At 35.5% G+C, this 25,088-nt stretch overlaps 1 protein-coding gene across 15 annotated transcripts; it reads left to right on the top strand.

Annotated features, from left to right (window-relative positions):
* Positions 1-2,635: 2,635 nt before the first annotated feature.
* Positions 2,636-24,552, top strand: LOC122042364 (pentatricopeptide repeat-containing protein At4g17616-like). Of its 15 annotated transcripts, XM_042602434.1 has the most exons (9): positions 2,636-2,830; positions 2,914-5,389; positions 16,979-17,123; positions 19,058-19,107; positions 21,726-21,909; positions 23,173-23,272; positions 23,417-23,527; positions 24,170-24,325; positions 24,400-24,552. In XM_042602434.1, the coding sequence occupies exons 1-2, from the start codon at positions 2,750-2,752 to the stop codon at positions 4,948-4,950; spliced, it is 2,118 nt and encodes a 705-aa protein (XP_042458368.1). In that variant the 5' UTR covers positions 2,636-2,749; the 3' UTR covers positions 4,951-5,389; positions 16,979-17,123; positions 19,058-19,107; positions 21,726-21,909; positions 23,173-23,272; positions 23,417-23,527; positions 24,170-24,325; positions 24,400-24,552. The 15 variants fall into 15 exon arrangements, with proteins under 15 accessions (XP_042458368.1, XP_042458365.1, XP_042458364.1 ...); XM_042602431.1 differs by lacking the exon at positions 23,417-23,527 and having other exon boundaries at positions 21,704-21,909; XM_042602430.1 differs by lacking the exon at positions 23,417-23,527.
* Positions 24,553-25,088: the final 536 nt, after the last annotated feature.

The raw sequence follows: 25,088 nt of genomic DNA on the forward strand, positions 1-25,088 counted from the left end.
GAAGAAATTTCGTAATGGACCAAGTGCTTGTCCACTCTTAGTGTATCTACCATAGTATTCTCCATCTCTATCTATTCTTATGATCTTAATTTGTTTTTCGCATTGTTTTTTACCCCTAACCTTAAATATATTAAAGGAACTTAATGCTTCACTCTTAGTATGAAACAGGTAGATATACATATATCATGAGTAATCATCAATGAAAGAGATGAAGTATTTCAAATCATATATATCCATGTCTTGACAACATGTATCTGAATGTATGATCTCCAATATTTCAGCACTCCTCGAGCTTAGCAACCTTTTTGGATTTATTGGTTTGCTTTCCCTCAATGCAATTTACACAAGTCTCAACATTAACAAAATATAAAATACCAAATACTCCATCATTTATTGATCTTTTTATCCTCTCTATGGCAATATGTCCTAATCTCCGATGCCACATAGTAGCGGAATTTTCATTTATAACCATTTTTTAATATCCGCTCGAACATGCATAGTGGTATTGTTATTATTTTGCAAAGATATAGAATAAAGGTTATCAAACCATTTCCAACAAGATTGGATTTATAAAATAAAATCATATGATTATTTAAAAATTTAAAAGAATATCCAAATGGTACAAGCCTCAAAATAAAAATTAAATTTTTTGCAAAATTAGGAACATAAAATGTTTTTTCCAACTTTAAAACAAAACCAATATTTAAAATTAAAATGCATATTCCAATTACCTTCACATATGAGAACATCTTGTTTCCATAATAGATGCTTTGCTCACTTACTATTACTTCCTTAGGTTCTGCATACCCTGGAAGGTATTTGTGACATGAATTATAGAATGAGAATCAATCCATCAAGTGCTATAAAATCATAATAACCATATTAGATTCATAACAAACGAATGAGATAAAAATACCTTTCTTTTCAACCCAATCCTTAAACTTGGTGCAATCCTTCTTCATGTACCCCTTCTTTTTACAAAAGAAACACTTGGATTCCTTCTTGATGTCAAGTTGGGGTGGGATCTTTCATTTCCCTTGTCTCTTAACTGTGGCTTGTTTTTGTGGATTCCGTTATGCAGTCATAAGAATATTATTACTTATTTCTATCAATAATATTCCTTCCTCTTGTATACACATAGTCACTAACTTGTTGATTGATCACTTATCTTATATGTGTATTATAAGAGATTTTGAAAGGACTATATTGATGAGGAAGAGTGCATAAAATGTAATGCACAAGGAAAGTTTCAAATATTTCCACTTTGAGTGTCTTTAATCGAGCTTCTGTATCCCTTATTTTCTTGATGTGCTCTTACACACCTTTCACACTCGTGAGCCTTAATAATGAGAATTCCATTATTAGGGTGCTAGCAATGACCTTATCTGAAGTTGTAAATTGTTCATCAATTGTCTTAAGTAGGTCCTTGACTTTTCCATGCTCTTCAATCGAAGCACGAATGTTAGTAGAGATTTTGGTCTTTATGAACATTACGCAAAGATAATTAGATCATTCTCATTTTTCATAAAGGTCAATCTTATCAAGAATATTGATTTCATTAATAACAAGTGGTTCATCTTTTCTTATGGTATACATAATGTCCAACCACCCCTAATGTAGGAGAACCCTTTCCTTCTAGACTTTATAGTTATCACCCTTGAGTTTGACGATATTACAATGCATATTAGAGAAGTTCAAATATTGTGTTGCATAAAATAAATACATGCTTATTTAAAAAATATAGGAAAAATATCATATTTATCAATATAAATCATGTTTAGAGAAAAATCTAGTGACATAAAACTTACTCCGGGACTAAAGTTTAATTCAATTAGATTTTATTATAGCTTTATAATAAAACTATCTAATTATATTTTCTTTAACTCCCGTAGGTAAATTAAAAAAAAATATAATTTGATATTTTATTCTAGTTAATCATATAAATATAATAAAAATCTTTATCATTATGTGATTTTAATCCATTTAATATATAATTTTATATAATTAAAGGTGTTTAGTTAAATCTCAAATATTTAAAATTATACACTTCATGTGATACAATTTTTTGGCTATATATTTTACATTTAAAATTTAAAATTATTATTTTTATGTATTTAAATAAAAAATATAGGATTAAATTTATAATTTATAATTTAAAACAATTAAATAAAATTATTTATAAATTAGTTTTGTTTATAAATGTTCATCTTATTTATCTTATATATATCTTTTTACTATCAAATAAATATAAATGAATAAAATTATTAGATAATCAATTTTATCAAAATCATCCTATTTATTATTTATATTTTCTAAAACTATTTTTTTTCTAAAACTCATATTCTAATTTTAAAATTATTTTCTTTTTTATTTTTTAAAAAATATTCTATATTTTCCTGATATTTTTTTTTTTGCAAATTTATAAATTTAAGAGTTTTTAAAATTTTATGTACTAATTTTAAAAAATTTTATAATTTTTATAATATTTTTATAAATTGATATCAAACAATAATTTTGATTAAATTATTTTATTAATATATTTTGTTAGATTAATTATTTTAAAATTTTAAACAGATAAAATAATAATTTTGATGAATTTAATATATTTTATTATCTCACCTCGGGCCCTGCTGACGTCGGTTATTGGATCGTGGTTTAGGGCGCCGCTGCCGCACCTCCGCCGATTGCCACCGTCGGTTACAACGCACGCCGTTGAGGGTGCCTCTCCTCTCCTTCCCTACCGACGCCGATGAGTCGTTTTCTCGTTCAGTTCTTTCATTTTCACCGAAGGCTCTCTTTGTTAACCATCTCGTCCAAGGTTGTTGTAAGTGTACGATCGAACCTTATTTCGGGAGTGTCTGGATTTATTTGAAAAGGAAATCAAAGAATGATTCCTCCGCTTTTCGGGTTCAGGTCGATCGCACTGGATTAACCAGTGCAGTAGCCAGCGCGAAGTATGGCGTTCCACCCCAGCGTCATATTTCCAGTAGAATTCAACCGAGTGACCTGTGGGAAGGTTCCTCTTATGAAATTTTGTTGAGGAAATTCGAGTTTTCTCTGCAAGATGATTCCTTGGATGAAGCGTGGGAAGCATTTAGCAATTTCAAAAGGCTGCATGGATACCCTGAACATCAACTGGTGAGCAAACTGATTGCTTCTCTTTCTTATTCAACGAGCTCTGATTGGATTCGGAAAGCTTATGATTTGGCAGTGATGATTTCGAAGGAAAAACCTGATCTTGTTCGCTTTGAATCCTTTTCCAGACTGTCTCTTTCTTTAGCAAGATATCAGATGCCAATTCCTGCCTCCACAATCCTCCGGATCATGTTGGAACGAGGAAAATTTGTTCCAAAAGATATATTAACCACCTTTTTTTTACACCTAGTGAAGTCTCAAATTGGGTCCTATCTTGCAATGGATCTCTTAATTGAAATCTGCGAGTATTTTTTGAATCGTGGCTTATACTCGAGGAATGCTGTTAAGATCAACCTAACCAAGCCTTCTATTCTCATTTTCAACCTAGTTCTCAATTCATGTGTAAGGTTTACTTGTTTGATTAAAGCAGGACAAATAATAGAAATGATGGCAAGAGTTGGAGCTATTGCCGATTCAAATTCCATTTTGACAATCTCACAGATCCATGAGATGATGGGAGAGCGTGTTGATTTGCAAAATTTCAAAGTGCATATTGATGGTATCACTTCGGCATCAATGAATAATCAATATTGTCATTTTTATGACTGCCTTTTGAGCTTGCATTTCATGTACAATGATTTGGATGCTGCTGTGGAGCTTATGTTAGATCTTTTCCAAAGAAGGAAATCTCAACATTCGTCTACTAGGGGATCACTTGCAGAGTCTAATGCATCACAAGGAAAATGCTATTTTCATATTGGATCAAGCAACCTAGGGATGGGAAATAGAATTACAGTTGCTCCAAAGAACTTGGAGGATGGTTTTTTGGTTGCTGCCCAAAGGCACTTGGGATTTATTCACTTTATGGACGGTAAACTTGTGCCCACCTACAAATTTCTTGCAAAGCTTACAAATGTTTGTGTGAAAGAAAGAAAGGTTGATAAGCTATCTAATTTCTTGATTAACATGGATAAGGATATTGATCCAGGAGGTCCTAATTTATGTTCAGATGTTTTGCATGCGTGCATTATGTTAGGTTGGTTGGACACTGCCCACGACATTTTGGATGATTTGGAATTAGCTAAGGTGTCCATTGAAGCCAGTTCTTATTTAGCACTTTTGAATGCATATTCTAAGAAAAATATGTACAAGGAATCGAGAATTCTAGTAAAGCAAATGAAGAAATCAGGTTTAGTCTTTAGTATATCCGATGAATACAAGTGTGCTTTGGGATATGCATCCTTCCCTATTTCAGATATAAAAGCATCAAATTCATTGGAAAAATCAGAGCTGGTCCAGAGTCTTGAACTAGAAAACAAGAAATATAAACTGGAAAGTGAATTAATTTATGAGTTTAATAGTTCAATTTTATTCTTTTGCAGAGCTAAAATGATGGAAGATGCTCTAAAGACTTTAAAACGGATGAGAGAAAAAAATGTCCAACCAACAGTTCTTACCTTCAGTTACCTCGTCAATGGTTATTCATCTTTAGAAATGTATCGTGAGATTATAATCTTGTGGGGAGACATAAGGAGGCAGATGGAATGTGGAGCTTTGTCTGCAAATAGAGACTTGTTTGACTGCTTACTCTGGAATTTTCTAAAAGGGGGTTATTTTGCAAGATCAATGGAAATTGTTGATTACATGTTTAAGAACAATGTTTATGTGGATAAATGGAAGTACAGAATGGAGTTTCTGAAGCACCACAAAAATCTTTACCAAAGTTTAAAAGAATCGTCTTGCAGAACAGATACTCAGAGTAGGAGGCTTCAACATGTTAAAGCATTTAGGAAATGGGCTGGTATTGACCAATAGTTTAAAGACTTAATTCAGATGCCCTGCCCTTTGTGCTTAGGAATTACATGACAATTGCCACGACAATAAAGTGTTGTTAAATGAAGGTTAAAAATCAGAGCACTATTGTTTGGCTTGGAACTTTTTATTGCTCCTCTGTTGTAGAAACTGTTGTTGGATCATGGTTTTTCTTGCGACTGCTTTGAACTGAAATGAATTAGATTTTAATTTCCTGCTACCACATATACTGGATAACATCCATTTTACTAGCTGTCAAACAGGCTGTAGTCATTTTCTATGTTAATTAGATGTTTTTACCAAGGGATGCAGGTGCTTATTCTTGTGCAACAAATCTGAAGCTCATGGTCAAAGGGTGTAGTTGATATAGGTTTTGGGGCTGCTTCTCTTTTGTTATTGAACTGTTTTCTGGTGTCCAGCCACCAGATAAATGGAAAGTAAGGTATTATTCCATTACAACTAGGTTTATTGGATACATTCTGAAATAATTTTGAGAAGTATATTTTCTATGATGCATGCTTTTCATAGCTGTTAAAGGTATGTTTCCAACCACCAGATAGATGGACAGTAAGGTATTATTCCATTACAACTAGGTTTATTAGATACATTCTGAAATAATTTTGAGAAATATATTTTCTATGATGCATGTTTTTCATAGTTGTTAAAGTATGTAATCTTCTTTCTAGGGCTGTAAATGAATTAGCTTAGTGTTTGGATTGATAAAGCTCGTTTACATTCGCTCAATAGTAAAGGACATATAAAGCAAGCTTGAACATTAACGTTGTCACGCCCCAGAGGAGTCCCTACCCAGCAAACGGACATCATCTCCCTTGTAACTATGACAATATGAAACATGTATACATTGCCTCAAGACTACTCACAAGTTATAAGGAACAACCCACACGGTTGGAACATACACAACCACGCAGTTATATATACAACCCACTCGGCTGGAACAAAATGATCACAATTACGCAGTTGTATAATAAACAACCCACATGTCTGTACTAAAAATACAACGGAAAACAAAAGGAAAGCCTATAATAAAAAAAGATACAATGCGTGCCGACACGGGTTAAATACAACTGAATACCAAAACGATAAAGTAGCCACACAGCTAAACACCAATACAATGCCAATGCCATAAGGAAAATATGTAAGAAAACAAGAGCGAAATAAAGACGTCTTTTGATGCGACGTGGGGCCGGTAGACAGGATACTCTAAGCAATTCCATAATCAGTACTTGCTACTTGAGGAAAAAGACAACATAGAAATGCGGTGGTGAGTGCGGGTCACTCAGCGGGTAATAAACAAGATAGTGCATGGTCTATATGAAAACATGAAGATCAAAGTATACAGTCTCAGTAGGAAAATGAGAACATGATCTGACATAATCAATGCATCTAAACAATGATCATACTGACATAATCAATGCATCTAAACATAACTGGCATAATGAACACACATACCCAATCTGGATCTAACGCATAAGATCATGATCACCCATGACATAATAAACATACATACCCAATCTGGATCTAACGCATAAGATCATGATCACCCATGACATAATAAACATACATACTCAATCTGGATCTAACACATAAAGTCAAGATAAAAAATAACATAATAAATGTACATACTAAATCTGGAGTCGGCACATACGGTATAATGATCAGTAAACTCACCGAGGATCAGTAACAGATCAGCTCGCAACACGAGCAATATAACTGACAGCATATACATGTATAATAAATGACATGTATGCAACATGACAACTATATGCAACAATCATAGCTCAAACAAGTACAACATATCACAATCATATGTAGCTAGTAACTACAAGATATGTATGTAGATATATCTACACAGATGCACCGCGCATCATATGCAAATACGCATGCATGTCACATGGTCACCCTCGCCACCTCTCAAGACACCACAATCCCTGTATGGCTGAGAGGCTTGGGTACAACTATACTACCCTCCAGTCACTATATAGCGGCCGAGGCAGATAGTTCGCTAAGTAGTTATCTAACTTCATAGCATTATGGTCCTTGACTGCTCACAACGCCGGATATCACTTCAACCGCTGAGTGGCCGGGTGGCACAACAAGACTAGCTCCATTCCAAGCTATCACTCTCCCTCAGTGGCCGAATGACAGCTAACATGACTGACTAGCTCATACGGAAAGGGAGCAATGGTCGACGAACCAACCCATACCACATGGGAGGTCGTCAGCATGCATATGTATATATGACTGTTAACTAGCTCATACCACAAGGGAGCAATGGTCGTCAGTGTGCATATGATGCAATGATACACATGATATAAATAATTATGATACAAACACTGTCATCATCAATGCAACAATCCAATCGACATAGGAATAATCATCATGATATTTCCATCAATCACACCAAACACGTGTACTCATCTAACATAGGTATAATTGACATGAAACCTCCAATAATACACTCCAGATATATATACACATAACATAAGTACAATCTACATGATCCTTTAAGAATCATACTAGTCACATGATCACTAATTTAGGTATTATCGATATAATTCCTCCAATAGTACACACCAGCCACATATGACCCTCAACAAAGGTGTTATCGGCATGGTTCCACCAATAATACACATTAGACACGTGTGCATACACGGTATAGGTACCATCAACATGAATCCTCCAATAGTAAACACCGGACATGTGTGCACACACAACATGCAACTGGACAGTCAGCAAAGTAAACCCCTACTGCACATACCAGTCATGTGTACACTTAACCTCATATGCATTATCAGCATGTGAACTCCGTAAACAAGACATTCCCTACAATACATACTCTATATGTATATACACAACAATTGCAGCAAATGCTGAAATGGAGTACCCTTGTTTACAGAGACTAGTGGAAGCAGCACCAATTACTGAGTAAATTTACTCCACCAGCACCGTAATATCTCCATATCGCCCTCCCACAGATACGGTAATGGGACCACCTGGGTATCCCCCAATTGACAATACCACTACAAATCCTCCTGCTTTTCAACCAATATATGAACAACAACCACCAAAAGTGAAGTTTCGAGGGGGAATGAACAATGAATTATGGACTCTCCCATCTACACAACAACAGAGTGGGGCACTATTCGTAATTCCTGGACAAATAAATCTTTTTGATGATGCTTTTTCAAGATGGGAATCTATTACGAAGAATTTTGTGGCAGTACAATCATTCTCAGATACCAAGGAGAAAGTAGAATTTATTGAAAATCTTTTGGGAGAAATTGAAAAAATAACCTGGATACAATGGAGAATGACCTATGTTACAGAATATGATGCTCTCATAACAATTAGTGAAGGAAGAGAAGGGACCCAAAATATATTGTCCCAAATGAGAAGGGTATTTTCTGCAGAAGATCCTACCCAAGGGTCTATTGAAATTCAAAACTCCACCTACAGAGATCTTGAGAAGCTATCCTGTGACAACTTAAAGAACATAATCTAGTATATCAACGACTACATGAGGTTAGCGGCCAAAATTGGAAGATTATATGCAAGACCAGAGCTATCAGAAAAATTCTAGCTTAAAATGCCAGGAGACCTTGGGAATCGAATCAAAGCAGCCTTTGAAGCAAAACATCCGGGTTTAACAGTAGGAGTATTTCCCAGAATCATTTTTGCCCATAAATTCTTAGAGCAAGAATGTAAAGATGCTGCATTCAAAAGGTCACTAAAGGACTTATCTTTTTGTAGCCAAATCCCGATTCCCGGCTACTATCAGAAAGCTGGAACCAAGAAGATGGGCGTAAGACAATCTAAGACCTATAAAGGTAAACCTCACAATTCCCATGTAAGAATTGAAAGGAGAAAACACTTACTCAGAAATAAAAAATGTAAGTGTTATTTATGTGGGCAAGAAGGACACTTCGCCAGAGATTGTCCTAATGAAAAACGAAATGTAAAGAGAGTTGCTATATTCGAGCAACTAGATCTTCCTGATGATTGTGATATAGTCTCGGTTCAAGAAGGAGAAGCACAAAGTGATGTCATCTTCAATCTATCTGAAGGAGAAGATGGAATATATGAGGTACAACAATCTCTTCAAACTCTCCAATTCAATACTATATATATGCTTGGTTTGGAAGATGGAGGGTATTGGCAACAAGTTCGGTTGACAGAAGCACAATCTAATTGCCTACATCAATGGAGGCACAATGAAAGGATATTTGCTCCTCAATCCCATATCTGTACTTGCTGCAAATGGGCAACAGTGCAAAGGGTAAGAATACACTGCCCAGAATGCTTCCTTACGGTCTGCAATCTCTGTGGACCTTATTACTTCAACAAAGAGGTACCAGTTACCCCTGCCCCTACAACAATATTTAATCCTAACAATTTAATACAAGAGCAGTGAAATTATATTATATGGTGTGAGGAAGAAATAAAAAGATTACAGGAGGAAGTTAGTTACTTCAAAACTCAGTATGAAGCATTACAACTGGAAAAGTGATTACAAAAGGATTTCCAAGATTTGGAAGAAGAAGATGAGGAGGCTGCTCATATGCTGATAGAAGAAGTAGCTGCCTCTAATTCAAGCCCCAGGTTGGTAAAAAATATGCTATATAATTTAATGGTTGAAATGGATATTTCAGGAATTCCGAAATTCAAGCTGAAAGCAATACTTGATACGGGGGCTACCATCTGCTGTGTTGATCAAAGGTCAGTTCCAAAGGACTCATTAGAACAAAATACGTTTACAGTATGCTTTAGTGGTGTGAATTCACAGCAAACTGCAAAAATGAAGCTGAGGAACGACAGGATGATGATTGGTGACAACATTTTTCGAATTCCTTATACTTATAGTTTCCGAATGACCTTGGGAGACAACATCCAATTCATTATTAGATGCAACTTTATAAGAGCCATGCATGGAGGACTAAGGATCGAAGGAAACACGGTAACATTCTACAAGAATTTAACTACTATTAATATGTTACCTTCTGCAAATGCAGCTATAGAAGAGCTGAAATTAGAGGAAGAGGAGTATATTCAAATTAAGGAAATGGTTCATATATCAGTTGGAAAAAGAAATTTATCCTTTGAGCAAAAGTTCGGACCACTTCTACAGAACTTAAAGAAGCAAGGAATTATTGGAGAAAACCCTTTGCAACATTGGCAGAAGAATAAAATTGTATGCTAGCTAGATATCAAGAACCCGGAATTTATTATTGAAGACAGGCCTCTAAAGCACTTAACTCCTATTCAGAAGGAAGCTTTCACAAAGCATGTCAAGGCTCTTATGGAATTGGGTATTATCCGACCAAGCAAAAGCAGACATCAGACAACAACGATATTGTAAATTCGGGAACTACTATCGGACAACAAAAGTCAATATTTTGTTGGCTTTCGGTCCCGGTCTTCCGCTCTAGTTCCACTTACATTGGTTCGGGTCTTCCACTCCGGTTCCACTTGCTTGGGTGATTTCGACTATCTGGAATAGGGCTCACTCGAATCCATTTTCCGGCCTTCTCGAGCAACCTTTTGCTCCGACTTCTCATTCCTCGGAAACGCCGTGCGCCTCCTCGTCCGCCCGTGTACTCTCGAGTCCGTCGGCTCTCTCCCGTGCCGTCCTTCTCGCTAGCTGTGTTTTTCGCTCGACTTCCTGTGCTTCTAAGTTCCTGCACACTTAGACATAGAGATTAAACCACAACAAGAACTAACTTAACTTGGTTGATGACATCAAAATTACTTCGGGGTACTTATAATCTCCCCCTTTTTGATGTGAGCAACCTATGTTAAGTTAGGGTAAAGAAACAAACAAATAATAGAGATATTTTGCATTTAAGAAAAATATGCAAAAAAAAAAAAATCTACCTCCCATTAGACTCACCTCTAATTCTCCCCATTTGATTACATTAAAAACGGGGTACTTTAAAATGACTTGGAAATAAAATTAAAACAAAGTCTGAGGGAAACAAAGTCTAATTTAGGCCTAAATATCTTTTAAAAATTTTTTTTAAGACGGAAATTTAAGTTTAATCTCAACTATTTTCAAATTGCAATATTTTTAAAATCCAAATTCAAACTTTAATATTTTAAAATTTAAAATTCAATATTTTTTTTTTCAAAACTTAGGAAAATGTAAATTTCGAAAAATCTGGATTCTTACAGCGAATTTTGAAAAAATATAATATATTTTTTAAAATTTAACTTTTCTTTCTCCAAAAAATTAAGATCAAATTAATTTCAATAAGAAATTTTACAAAACAATTTTTTTAAAGAACCAGATAATTTTATAACAGTTAAATGCTTAACAGTTAGTCAATTAACCATTCATTTAGTAATTGGCTTCTAGTGGCGAGACACTAGGCCTTTTTAGTTATTGGAACAACAACCACTTCTAGACAAAACCTCTTAAAGAAATTAAATATTTAATTTTCTTTCAAAAAACCCTAGGTCTACCTTTCAATAAACAAGGCATGCACAAAAAGATAATTTAATTTACGTATGACTTTGGAATCTAAAACAGATTCCTTCCTACCGGGTTAATAAAAAATTTTCTCGGAACATACTTCTGTGATATTCTTCTAATTTGGCCTATTTGGTATTTAAATTGTCAATTCAGTCTATTATATTTTCTAACTTGTTAAATATGGGAGCATGCACGATTTTCCAAATCTTCTATTTCTACTTTTAATTTTTCATTTTTTAATTTTATCTTGTCGAAATCTTCTAATCGACAAGATGTTGCTAGAATTCTTTTTAATTTATCATTTTTGATGCTCTCGATGCTCATTTTGGAAGAACTTGCTTCGTCTTTTTTTTCTTGGTGACTTGCTACTAGCGCAAGTCCGGCGAGGGCTTCAATCTCCACTCGGACGACGTTTCATCCCACGTTGCCTTTAGATTTCGATACTTTGTCTCGACTGGCTTCTTGTTCTTTTCCTTGTTCTTCAACTTTGGGCAGTTGTCTTTGACGTGCCTCTCTTCGTCACAGTGGTAGCATCTTATCTTTCTTTTCTTTCTTTTACCCTGTACTTGATTAAATTTATTAGTTTTAAAGAACATTTTAAATTTTCTTACCATGACCGTCGTTTCGTCATCATCGAGAGGTTTCGGATTTCGGTTCATTCATTTTTGCCTTTAAGGCAATGTTGTGTTTGGGCTCCTTCAGATCTGCACATCTTGTTTCATGAACTTCAAATGTAAAAAATAACTCTTCTGAAGTACTTACCTCTAGATCCTTAGAGATATAATAAGCATCTACTAAGGATGCCTATTCAGAATCCTTAGGAAAGGCGTTAAACGCGTATCTTAGCGAATCTCGGTTAGTTACCTTTTTTCAGAGATTTGTGAGTTCGGTGATGAGCTCCTTGATCTTTGAGTGAAGGTGTGTAACAGTTTCGCCTTCTTCTAATCTGAGGTTGCTGATCTGGTTCCAGAGCAGGTCCCGTCTTGCTAGTTTGGCTTCGGACATACCTTCGTGTAGTTCTAGGAACTTTTTCCAAAGCTCCTTTGCTGATTCGTAAGCGCCGATTCTGTTGACTTCTTGCGGAGGTAGCACACTCAGTAGATAGAATTCGGTTCGTCCACTTGCTATGAAGTTTGCTTGCTCCTTCTTGGTTCATTAATACGTGTCCTTTGGTGTTACAAAATCATATTTCAATATTAGTAATAAATCAAAGTCCGTTTTGACGAATACTTCCATCTTTTTTTTCCAAATCGTGAATTCCCCCTCAAACTTAGGTGGATAGATGCTTAGTCCGACCATCTCTTGTGCTTCGGTCGGCGGTTAATCCTCTTGAAGCGTCCTAACTCTGATATCAATTGTTGGTCCCCTAGTGGCCGGCTAGAGAGGGGATGAATAACCCTGCACAAAAATAAAAACAAAACCTTTCTTGATCTTTATAGCTTTATAAAAATAGACACTTGCATAAAAGGAATTAAGAAGTAAACTAAAGACAGAGGCACACAAGAAATTACTTGGTTTGCAATAAGAGGATTGCTAATCCAAGGAAGTTGAAAGCTCACTAATGTCTCCTTCAGGCGGAGAAGCCTTTTATAGCGTTGACAGCTCACACAGTAGTAGAACAAACAAAGGAATTGATTATAAGTGATTGTTCTAAGCTACTGAGATCAAGGCTGTATTTATAGCCTGATTGGGGTGCTTGGAAGGGTTTCAGGCGCTTGGACGGGGATAAAATTTTATTCCCATCGCAACAGATCGTGCCACATCGCATTTCGATAAAGTTTTTGGTCCAAGCGCCCTTGTCTTCCGCTCCGGTTCCGCTCGCATTGGTTGGGGTCTTCCGCTTCGGTTCCACTTGCTTGGGTGATTTCGGCCATCCGGAATAGGGCTCACCCGAACCCATTTTCCGACCTTCTCGAACAACCTTCTGTTCCGGCTTCTCGTCCCTTGGAAACACCGTGCGCTTCCTTCTCGTCCACCAGCGTACTCTTCCGTAACACCTCGTTCCTCGGGCGCACCAAACCCGTCGGCTCTCTCCCGTGCCGCCCTTCTCGCTAGTTCCGTTTTTCATTCTACTTTCTGTGCTCCTAAGTTCCTTCAGACTTAGACACAGGGGTTAAACCACAACATGACATAACTTAACTTGGTTGATCACATCGAAATTATCTCGGGGTATTTACAGTAAGTGGATGAGTTAAACAAATATTTAGAAAAGTTCACATTGGGATTTAAGTACGCTGCCATGATACTTGTGAAAGAACAATAATCTTTATATTATTAACCTCTCAAGTATTACTAATACATGTATTAAGTCTTTCACGCTCAAAGAGGAATCATGGCTATGATAAAGGAGGTTGACATATACCACATGAGATTAAGTTTTAAGTTATAATTAAATGTGTGTATGAAGTTATGTAGGGACTCAGTGAAATACGTATGGAAATTTGGCTGCCAACTCTGTGGCTTGGATTTGGTAGGATATTAGAAAAGGATGGAATGAAATATCCAAAGGACGAGGAGCATTGATATGCAACATTGTCGGTAGTTAGAAGAAAGCGAATTGCATAAAGAGTGAAAGGCGACAGAGAGAGCTAGTCGTGGGCTTTATCCATTCGAGGGACTTAAGACCTTATCGGAGATGATCTCAGTGGTGAAGTCAAGCTGCGGAAGGGTAACTCTTTTTAGTGAGTTCTGATAGTTAAGCGACCTATATTTATGGTTAAGGTAGAGCTTGGCTTAGTAAAGACTTAATTATTAGGAAGATCATAGTCAAAACTTCAATAGATTGGAAGGTGTCTCTAGTCAATTATTAGTTAGATGACTAGGTAATCGACTCAGGCATGATGGCTTGCACACAGAATGTTTGAAGCTAAGTCGACTGGGTAGTGAATTGAATAAGTTCAGCTCATTGATGACTCAACACGAAAATCAAAAGGTAGCCAATTGATATGGCATAATGAAGTTGCAGCAATATGATGATCTAGTGTTTACAGTGAAGCAATTGATTAATGGTGGAAGCCAATTGACTGAGTTAGTTGTTGGTAGACTGAATTATGTAGTGATTTGAAAAAAATTGATTGTTGGTGGAACCAATCAACTAATCAATGATAGAACAACAAAACAAAAGGTGAAACTAAGCATGATTAAAGGCTATAAAAGGAGGATTATGAGGAGTGTGCAAAGGCTAATATTTGCTGATTTTTTTTCTTGTTGGTGCACTCATGCCTTGCCTTGAGTGGTCGTGTTTGATTAGTATGCTTCGGTTTTAACAAATTTCCTGTGTGTGAATTTGCAAGGATTTGGTAATATGCTCATGATGTTTGCAAAGCTTGTGACTCGATGAGATCGAGTTATGATGTTGATTTGGTGCAACTAAGATGCTTCAACTTAAGGCTTAAGAGATATGTTAGAGTTCAAAGAAGGATGGTATAAGACATTTGAGGGAACATAGGATGAGGAGATTGAAGCTAGTTCGATAGTTTTGTTGGGAGTCACAAGAGGTGGACTTTGTAAGTGATTTTGGAAGATGACATGTGGAGCAGGCCATGGACTTAGTGCATTCGAGGGATTGGGACTTGGACTGAGATCTGACAGAAGGTGAACTCTTAGACAATGTAAAGCTGTGACAGCCAAAGATTGAGAACTACTAGAGGTTGTTTGACTTGTAATTTTTGGGTTCATGATTTTGAGTTAGATATGCTTAATTGAGAGTGTTCGATGAGTTCATGGTTGTAGACCCAACATGAGCTTGATTCCGAAGGATTATGAGGGCCTATGAGCAAAATCAGATATTAAGTTGACTAGGATACTTAGTCGACTAGCTGAATGACTTGGCTAGCTGAATTAACTGTCATGGGTATCATTCTACTGAATTTATTAAGTTGGTTGGATTCCCATGGAGTCGACTAAAGTTAGAAGTGTAAGGGATCTTGAATATATAACTGATACACAATAACTATTCACTTCTTTATGCTCATTTTAAGGCTTCTAGTGCTCATGTCCAGTAATATGTTTCTTGTGCTTATATTTCATATATGTAAGAAGCTATTCTATACAAGGTTTTTCTGCCTCTCTTGAAGGACTTCCTTTCTAGTGGAGGTTTTAGGCTTGATTCATCGGATCGTTAGGTCATAGGGTAGAAGGTGGATGAATGCATCTATGGCAGCAAAAGGTGAAACCATCACCTCGACGGTCCCTCCAGGGTGACCCTCCACTAACGGGAAGGGAGATGAATCACAGGAGCTTCGCTCAACGACAGTACGCATGCTTAGAGGGGTTGAGATAACCAGTGGGACATTTTGCTCCCACTGGGAATCGACCCTAAGCCCATGGTTTAAAGTGTCGTGCCGTGCCGAAACGGTCGAAACGTCTCGTTCCGCTTGGCGACCGACACCGGTACGACCCCAGCAGAGGGGTCGCTCAACCCTGCAATAGTAGCAGAGAGGTCGTATAACTCTTCCGCTACCGCCGTGGAGGCATCGTGTGACCCTGCGGTCATTGTTGAGGGGTTGCACGACCAACGTGGTCGCGCCGAAGGAGTCATACAATCCCTGTGGCCATGGCTGGTCGTGTAACCTTGCGACAACACCGAAGTCGTGCGTGCTCGCGAGTGGTATCAGATTTTAAATTTTTTTAATTAAACTTAGGTTAATTTTTTTAATCAACTCCTAGTTATGGTGAAGATAATCTAAAGAGACTTTATTAAATCCTAATAAAATTATCTAATTAATTTCATTTATTTTAATTTAAAAATTATAATAAATTATTTATTTATTTATTTATTTATCTACTTTCATATCTTTTCCTTTTTTAAAAGATTATTTTTTATCTTGTTTATTTTTTAAATATTTATGTTAAATATTTTAGTTTTAAATTAATATATTTTATATTTAAAAAATACCGAAATTATATCGGCACGATACGGTATTGAAACCGTATCGTTCCGGTCCAGGACTGAAACTTCGGTACGGGTCGAAATTTTAAACCTTGCCCAAGCCTATTGACAACAACACCCTTGCATGAACCAACTGTGTCAATCCGTGGATGAATGTATCCTTGTAACTATAAATAGAGGTGCAATGGTCTTGAGTACACAACTCATACACAGGAGTATTTTTAGTGAGAATTTTAGACGTGATCCACCTAACCAATCACTAACTCGTGGAGTAGGACCTGAAGTCCCAACATAGTGCTTGTGATTTTTCTTATTATTTTTATATATTTACTGCATTTAATTTTGTATTTGGTTTATATTTCAGGTTATGTGCTATTCACCTCTTCTAACATTTTTATACTATGACCAACGATCCCAACACTTCTGAGAGGTTTCTCAACTTCTCAAAGAAGTCCAAGAATGAGGAAATTAGTGGACTTCCAGGAGTGACTCACTAAATGGTCATAGGCTATGGAGTAGGAACGAGGATTCCAAAGCACGTTACATTATTTTGTTGGCATTGACTTGTTTATTATTTTCATGACTTTTAATTGTGTTTGATTAACCTTAGTAAGACATTAGCAAGAGTAAGTTTAGTGTTGTATTTGCAGGTTAAGTGCTATTCACACCTACTCTAGTCATCCGCCACTTCTCCTCATGATCTTAACAACTTATAGAAGGGATTGCTTAAGATAAACTATATCAAATAATGTGATGCTTGTCGAGAAGGCAAACAAACCAAGTGCTCTCACAAAGGTAAAACTCTTTTAAGTACATCTCAATCATTGAAATTATTACATCTTGATCTCTTAAATAGTCATGACATTACATCACTTAGTGATAGTAAATATTACTTAGTCATAGTAGATGGTTTTAGTGTGTTTACATGGGATATCTTTCTTAAGCATGAGTATGAATCTTTTGATATGCTCATTAGTTTTTGTAAAAGAATTGAAAATGAGAAGAATCTAAAAATCAATCGGATTTGTAGTGATCATGGAGGAGAGGTTGAGAACTATGGGTTTTATTATTTTTTTTTATAAAACTAATGGATATATACATGAGTTTTCTTGCCAAGATTTTCTCAATTAAATGGTGTTGTAGGAAGCAACAATAGTCCACTTAAAATAATATTCTTCTATATGTTGAATGAATGATTATTACCTAGTTACTTTTGGATTAAGCCAATTAGCACGTTATGTCACCTTCAAAATAAGGTGCACCACACTTTAAGAGAGCGACTAGGATTAGGAGGGCCTTGAACTTTGTTAGGCAATGAGCATAAGTCTCATGCCAAATGAAGAAATCATTGCCAAGGTTTGAGTACCTACTCGTTAACCTAGGAACCACCACCAATAGAAGTTACCTTATACTTGAGAAGAAAATTTTGATGGCAAGGAAAATGTTATGGACTTAGTTCATTAGGGTGGGAAGGACTTCTCACAAATGAAAGCCGCAACCCAACCCTTGACGAAGAGAACCTACTAAATCAATAGGAAAGATTCCTGGTGGAAGGAGACAAGAAGGAAATGGTTTTGACAAAAGGATGTAAAGACTTAGTTGCAACTGAAGTTTTGACGTTGAATATATTGATAGAAGTCCAAATATGTAAGAATAACTATTTTTATCTATAAATTAAACATGTTGTAACATGAAAGGGACTAAGAACAAATTATTATTTCCTCTCTTAACCCTTGAATCTCTTTATATTTCATCCTCTCCCCTTGTTTTCTCCCTTTTATATTTATGTGGATCATACCTCTCTTCTTTTTGATAATCTCTCTCAAAACAAAAGAATGTGTCATCTACCTCATTGCGGTAGCTCATTACCACCAAGCCAAGCATTAACACCTTACATGGGCACCCAGATCCTTGGTTTCATTTTGTGACTTGCATTTACAAGAAATGAGAATGCAAGAGAAATTGACTTATGTCTTATGTTGGTGGTTAAATTGTCTAAAGAAATTAAGGAAAGAAGTTAGACTTCGATATTATTTAGATGCTAGAAAAGATAATGCCATGGTTGTGACATGATAAAACCTTTTGTCACTTACTGATCTTGAGAGAGGGAAGCATAAGAGGAAATTTTAAGAATACAAACCTCATCAAATAAAATGAAAAATTAATTTGATCATTGAGGAAAACTAAATATATAATAATTAAGTAGTAGAGCTGTGAATACTAGTCAAAACAATTAGGTGTAGATTTGATTAGTGATAAATGAAAAAATAGTTGTACATGAACATGAACATTTTAAAATTGACAAAAAAAATTCTGTAGTTAGGTGAGTTAAAATGGTTTTAGCTGAAGCTGTAAGGAATAGAAGGGACCATGAATTCTAATTAATGTAATAGATTCTAGTTAATGTATTAATTAAATTTATAATTGACATATGACTTCATATAGAGTTGTCACAGATTGATGTTGACATTGATGATGGACTTAGATGACATCAAATAATAGTCTTAACTCTTCGGTAGGCCTTTTAGTAAAATAACAGAGGTCAAGTCTATAACCCTAAACAAATTAACTAGTTCTAATTTAAAAAAAAATTAAAAAAAAATATAAAAGAATATATCTTAATGCAACCTAGATTCAGACATACAAGTAAATTAAATTGGGGTTTAGACCATGTTCAGATCTATTTTATTAAATATTACTTTTTAATAAGAGTAGTTTATTTTGTTCAGGTGTTTGGGATATAAAAAAGCTTATGAAAGAAGTATGGCTGTTATTTGAGGTAATTTTGTGTTATTGAATAAAATTTCTCTTTTGTTTTCTTCTCTCTTATGCAAGAGATTTGTGAGTGAGGAATGCAGGTTGTACTGTGTTAGCAAAGTTGTTTTTATGAGAATCCAGGTGCTAAAATCAAGTGTGGTGCTACTCAAGTATCTCATGAGAAGCACTAGGTGAGTGCTAGCTTGGTGGCTGCCTCCCTAAAACCTACCTTTGCAAGGTTTTACTCATGCCACTTGGGCTAACTATCTAAGCTGCACAGCCAAAAGCGACCATTCTCATTCTCGTTTATCTTCTATTTTTCATATGATTATATAATGTAATGAATATTTCTGAAGAAAGTGGTGTTGTATCGATTCAAAGCATAGTTTCTAGCATCATGACACACCTTTCCTTCTCTCTATTTTATTTCTCTTGTTTTTTCGTTCTCTTCTCTACTTTCTTATGCTCTCTTTCTCATCCTTTCTAATTCTTATTACTTTAATAAGTTAATCGATTAGCTAAGGATGAAATAATTTTATATAGTACCTCATATACCATAACAAAAGTTTAGTACAGGTGATAATGTTTTTTTTGTCTTTTAGTAATATAGTAGAAAATAGTAAATATTATTCTTATTACTATGAAATTTCTCTTGGGTTTATAATTTTAGCACCTTATTTAGCGATAACTTTACTCTTGATATGAAGGGAATAAAGCTTTATAGTTTTTTTTTTATGGTGCCAGCATTGCTACCTTTGATGGATAAGTGTTGGACGTCAGCAAATGATAGATCTTGCTATCTTTTGTGATGACTAAGTTTAATCTTACATTGGAAGATGACTAATTGAGAATTTAATAAATTAAGTGATTCTAATATGGTATCACAAGTCTAAAAATTTGGCTACACTGCATGAATAGACAATTTTCTTTTTTTGGTGGAGTGTTGACAAATGGTAGCATCACAATCATTGTTCCAAGCCCTAATTAGATGATCCACTTGGGAAAAACTGCATTATGAGAGTGTCACCGGCATTCACATGTTGATATGGGATTTGGGTATTGTGATAAGGAAGCTGTCTTAAGGAGGTATTGTAACCCCTAGACCCCATTTAAGTCCATTAAAAATTATTTGCTAAATAGAGAGGTTATAAAGCTTGGATGATTTTATAGCAGTAGTTTATGCATTTCAAGTTAATGGAAAAATTTGCCACCAAGACTATGTAAAGCCCTATCAAGGGCTTGACGCCTTACCCCCAACACTTCTAATTGTAGGATTAAATGAATGACATAGACAGAGGGAGGAGAGGTTGAATAGTTGAACCGTAACATAAACTTTATTTTAAATCACAGATAATTCAATTGTGATAGTTGTTCGATGGTGGCATAGATGCACATAAATAATAATAAGACAAAATGCAATACTAACACAATGAAATGTGGTTGGCTTCACTTCTAATAATTAGACAAATTCAATGTTAACACACACAATGTAGTGTGGTTTAGAGGTTGCACTTCTAATAATAAGACAAATGTAACACTAACACACAATGTAATGTAGTTTGAAGGTGACACTCCTATTCTACGACCGATTTACTTGCTTAGGGAGTTACTGATGATCAATCCTCTAAAATCGATTCATTTACAAGAGGTGATAGAATAACCTCTTACAATTGCAAACCTTTGGAATGATTACAATAATGTTTTCCTCTTAAATGAAATACGAAGCTTAGGTTGAAGAATCCTTGCAAATGTGTCATAGCCGGGGATCGAACCGCAGTTGTTGGTGACAATTTGATGCCCTTCCATATATAGCAGTAACACATGTCAAATATAATTTAGTTTTTTTTTTTGCCAAACATATCAAAACAATTTGATCGAACCTAACCACTTGTGAGCCATGAACCACAAGCCATCTCTCTCCTTCACTAGTGACGTCGTAGACTCGGGTTTGATAGTGAGACTTTAAAAGGCATGCCTCTTCCTCTACGTTGTCCTCTTCCTTTGGCTCACATGTCTTTTCCTCCTCTTCCTCCATCTTATCTGCCTCTTCCTCCTTTTCCTCCTCCGCTTTATTTGGTTCTTTCTCCTCCTTAGCCTCCTCCTCAGAGTGGTTGACACCTTACCCAAATGAAATAATATTGTTTCTTGTCTCTAGTCAGACTTTGAATTAAGTCAAAACTTTAAACTTCGCATTTGACTAACTATTTGGTGTCAACATCCAAAAATCCAAAATTGAAAATCAACTGGATTAAAATCAAATTTAAAATTGGGGAATTCTGTTGTTCATTGGCTCAGTTTTGACATTGGTTTAGTTTCATTGTGGGCTAATGGCAAAATGACAGAATTAAATCACATCAATAAGAATATATATTCATGTATGTGTGTATATGTTATAAAATTAGGAGATCCTGATTGCATAAAATCAGGAAATAATCTTTGAGATAATGATTGCATAGAATCAGAAAAGAATCTTGGGAAATTAGGAAATAATTGGTTTTAGTAATTTCCATTTTTTATGTTTCCTTTCTTTTGTTTGTTCTTATTTCAACACTTTGTATCTTCTATTTATTGATGTAATGTCTAGTTGAAAATGAATAATAAAATTCCTCCTCTTCTAGTTTTTTTCCTTCAATCTTCCAGGTTTTCTTCATGGTATCAAAGCCCTAGGTTCGATCTAGGGTTTGCTTTTTTTCCCATGGCAAATCAACATCCATGGAAGACTGCGTTAACTAGCACCACGAGTAGAGATTCAATGGTGTTTGGAGAAGAAATGACTGTCAACTCAAATTTAAACCCATCGGTATCTTTCAATGGTTTGACAGAGGTATTCTCTAGTTCACTCCAAGTTAATATTCAACGCCTTAATGAGAAGAACTATACAAAATGGTCACAAATTGTGCACTTGGTTTTAGAAGGGAAAGGTAAACTTGAATATGTTACAGGTGAAGTGATAAAACCAACTGATAGAGACTCTAGATTTAAAGGCTGGAAATTTGAAAATTCGCTCCTATTGCATGGTTAGTCAATTCCATGGAGCCCCCTATAGGAAAGTCATTTATGTTCCTACCTACAACCAAAGAGGTGTGGGAGGTAGCTAGAGACACTTATTCAGATTTGGAGAACTTTTTGCAAATTTTTAGCCTAAAATCAAGGCTATGACAAGCGAAGCAAGGGGAATGTGATGTGACTTCCTATTACAATTGATGACATTGTGGCAAGAACTAGATCTATGCTATGATAATATTTGGAATTGTGTTGATGATAGTGTTCGTTTTATGAAACGGCAAGAGAATGATCAGGTGTTTATTTTCTTGAGGGACTAAAAAAGGATCTAGATGAAGTAAGGGGTCAAATCTTGGGAAAGACACCTTTACCAATGATCCGTGAAGTATTTTCAGAAGTTCGAAGAGAAGAAGCTCGACAAACGGTTATACTTAACAAATCTACTTTAGTCTCTACTAATCCAAGTCTGGAAAGCTCTGCCCATGTTGCTAGAGGTTTTCAAGAGGAAGCAAAGAAAGATGGCAAAAGTTTTGGAAAACCATGGCGCAACCATTGTAAATGCTCGTGGCACATGCGGGAAACATGCTGGATAATCCATGGGAAGCCCAAAAATTAGAAAAAAAGAACTGATGGTGAAGGTAGTGCACTTCAAACTATTGTCTCATATCAAAAGGGGCAATCTATTTCTAACGCACTTCCTTTCACCAAGGGACAAATATACCAACTGTACAAACTTCTTGAGTCTCAAAAAAACTATGCTTGTTTAATAGCTCAAAAAGATAATTGCATGACAACAACCTTCCTTAGTCTCAATTCTAATCACGCTTGATCATTGACTCAGGTGCAATTGATCATATGACAGTAATGTCAAACATTTTCTCTTCATATAGACCTTGAAATTAAGATCGCAGATGACTCTCTTTCAACCATTGCAAGAAAAGGTTATGTTGTAGTATCAACTATGCTCACTCTAAATGATGTTCTTCATGTTCCAAAGTTGTCTTGTAACCTTTTATCTGTCAGTAAATTGGTCCATGATCAAAATTGTCAAGTTAATTTCTTTTTGTCTCACTGTGTATTTCAGGATTTGACCTTGGGGAGGATGATTGGCAGTGCTAAACAGAGTGGAAGACTCTACTTCCTTGAAGATGGATCTGAATCAAGAAAACAATCTCAACCAAGAGGTTCCTGCTTTGAATCTGTTTATGTTTTGAACCGTAATATTATGCTATGACATTTTAGATTAGGACATCCTAGTTTTCGATATTTAAAGCAGTTGTTTCATAAATTATTTCACAATAAAGATCCTTCGTTGTTTCATTATGAAGTATGTGAGATTGCAAAACACCACCGCACATTCTTCCCTTCACAACCATACGAAAAAGGGCAGCCCGGTGCATGAAGGTCCCGCCATGCGAGGTCCTAAGGAAGGATCCATTGTACGCAATCTTACCCTACTTTTTACAAGAGGTTATTTCCTGGATTCGAAACCGTGACCTTTTGATCACAAAGTAACAACTTTATCGTTACGCCAAGGCTCCCCTTTCCTTCACAGCAATACAAGCTATCAAAATCATTTAATAATTCACAGTGATGTTTGGGGTCCTAATAAGATAAGCACCCCCTCTAATAAGAAATAGTTTATAACATTTACTGATGATTATACTCCACTTTGCTAGGTGTATTTATTAAAGGAAAAAATCATAAGTTGAACAATTCTTTAAAAAAAATTTCCATATAGTGCAGACTCAATTTCAAACTAACATACAGATTTTTTTGAAGTGACAATGGGAAGGAGTATTTTAACACGATCTTATGAAATTATTTCCTCGAAAAGGGAATAGTTCATCACAGTTCGTGTATAGATACACTTAAATAAAATGATATTGCTGAAGGACAAAATAAACACCTTATGGAGGTAGCTTGGGCATTACTTTTTTCAACCAAAGTACTAAAATATTTGTGGGTGAAGTTATTTTAACTGCTGCATATTTAATTAATAGAATGCCATCTAAAGCTAAATAATTTAAGACTCCATTCAATACAATGTACAACATGTTTCTTTATTGGTCGTCTTTCAGCTTATTGGTCGTCTTTCAATACAATGTACAACATGTGTACCTATGAGGTTGGCGTGTTCTCTCATTTAACAAGCTAAGGTTCAATTATCACATAAGCTGTAGGCAAGCAAGAACTGAGGTCTTTGAAAAAGTACAAGAAGATTGCTGAACAATCTGGTACCTTCCATATCACTGTAATAGCTTTGTTTATGTTAATTCATCCACTCTAAGATCCATTTTAAATGTGATAGAATTTGTGAGAGATGAGTTGCACCATGGAGACGCAAAGCTGAAATTTTAATTCATGTTATGCTGAGGATGTGCTTGATCATGCTGCTATGAACTCATGTTGCATGTACTAACATTTACGAAATGCTGATAAGAGGAGAAAACTTGTATTTTCATTATTCTTGATAATTGTTAGTCTATGATATTAGTGCATTCTGTCATTCAACTATCACTATAGCTGAAGACAGACAGTTTAAAATTACACTGTCCTAGGAAGATGAGAATGCTGCTAAAATTTGCTCACGCAGTCCGTCCACCTACACCCATATGATATTGAGCTTTTACTGATTTATTTTTTAGTTATTCTTAGTGGCTAAACCTTCTATTGCTTCTTAATGGTACTTGAGATTTGTAGGTATAAGTGGATGATAACTGATACGTATTTGTTGAACATACGGGAACATATTGTGTTTTAAACTGTATTATTACACTTATTATTTATTGTTTTTGCTTCTGTTGAATTTTAAGCTCTATTTCTACCAATCTTTTGCTCTTGTATGCTGTATGAGTAGAGTTGTAACTTTGGAAGAGGCAGTTCAAAGAATTAATTTTTCAGATGAGTCAAAGAAAAAAAAGTATGCGCTTGGTTTAATATATAAATCACTATAGTGGATAATTATGCTTCCCACTGGTAGGAGCTGTGTCTTCCTTT

Source organism: Zingiber officinale, chromosome 2A (assembly GCF_018446385.1).
Source record: "Zingiber officinale cultivar Zhangliang chromosome 2A, Zo_v1.1, whole genome shotgun sequence".
Lineage (NCBI taxonomy): Eukaryota > Viridiplantae > Streptophyta > Magnoliopsida > Zingiberales > Zingiberaceae > Zingiber > Zingiber officinale.

Excerpts from the sequence above, each read along its gene's own strand:
- LOC122042364 (XM_042602429.1), top strand. The coding sequence starts at position 2,750 with ATGAGTCGTTTTCTCGTTCAGTTCTTTCATTTTCACCGAAGGCTCTCT. Across the intron at positions 2,831-2,913 it reads CGTCCAAGGTTGTTGTAAGT|GTCGATCGCACTGGATTAAC; the intron begins GTACGATCGAAC and ends TTTCGGGTTCAG.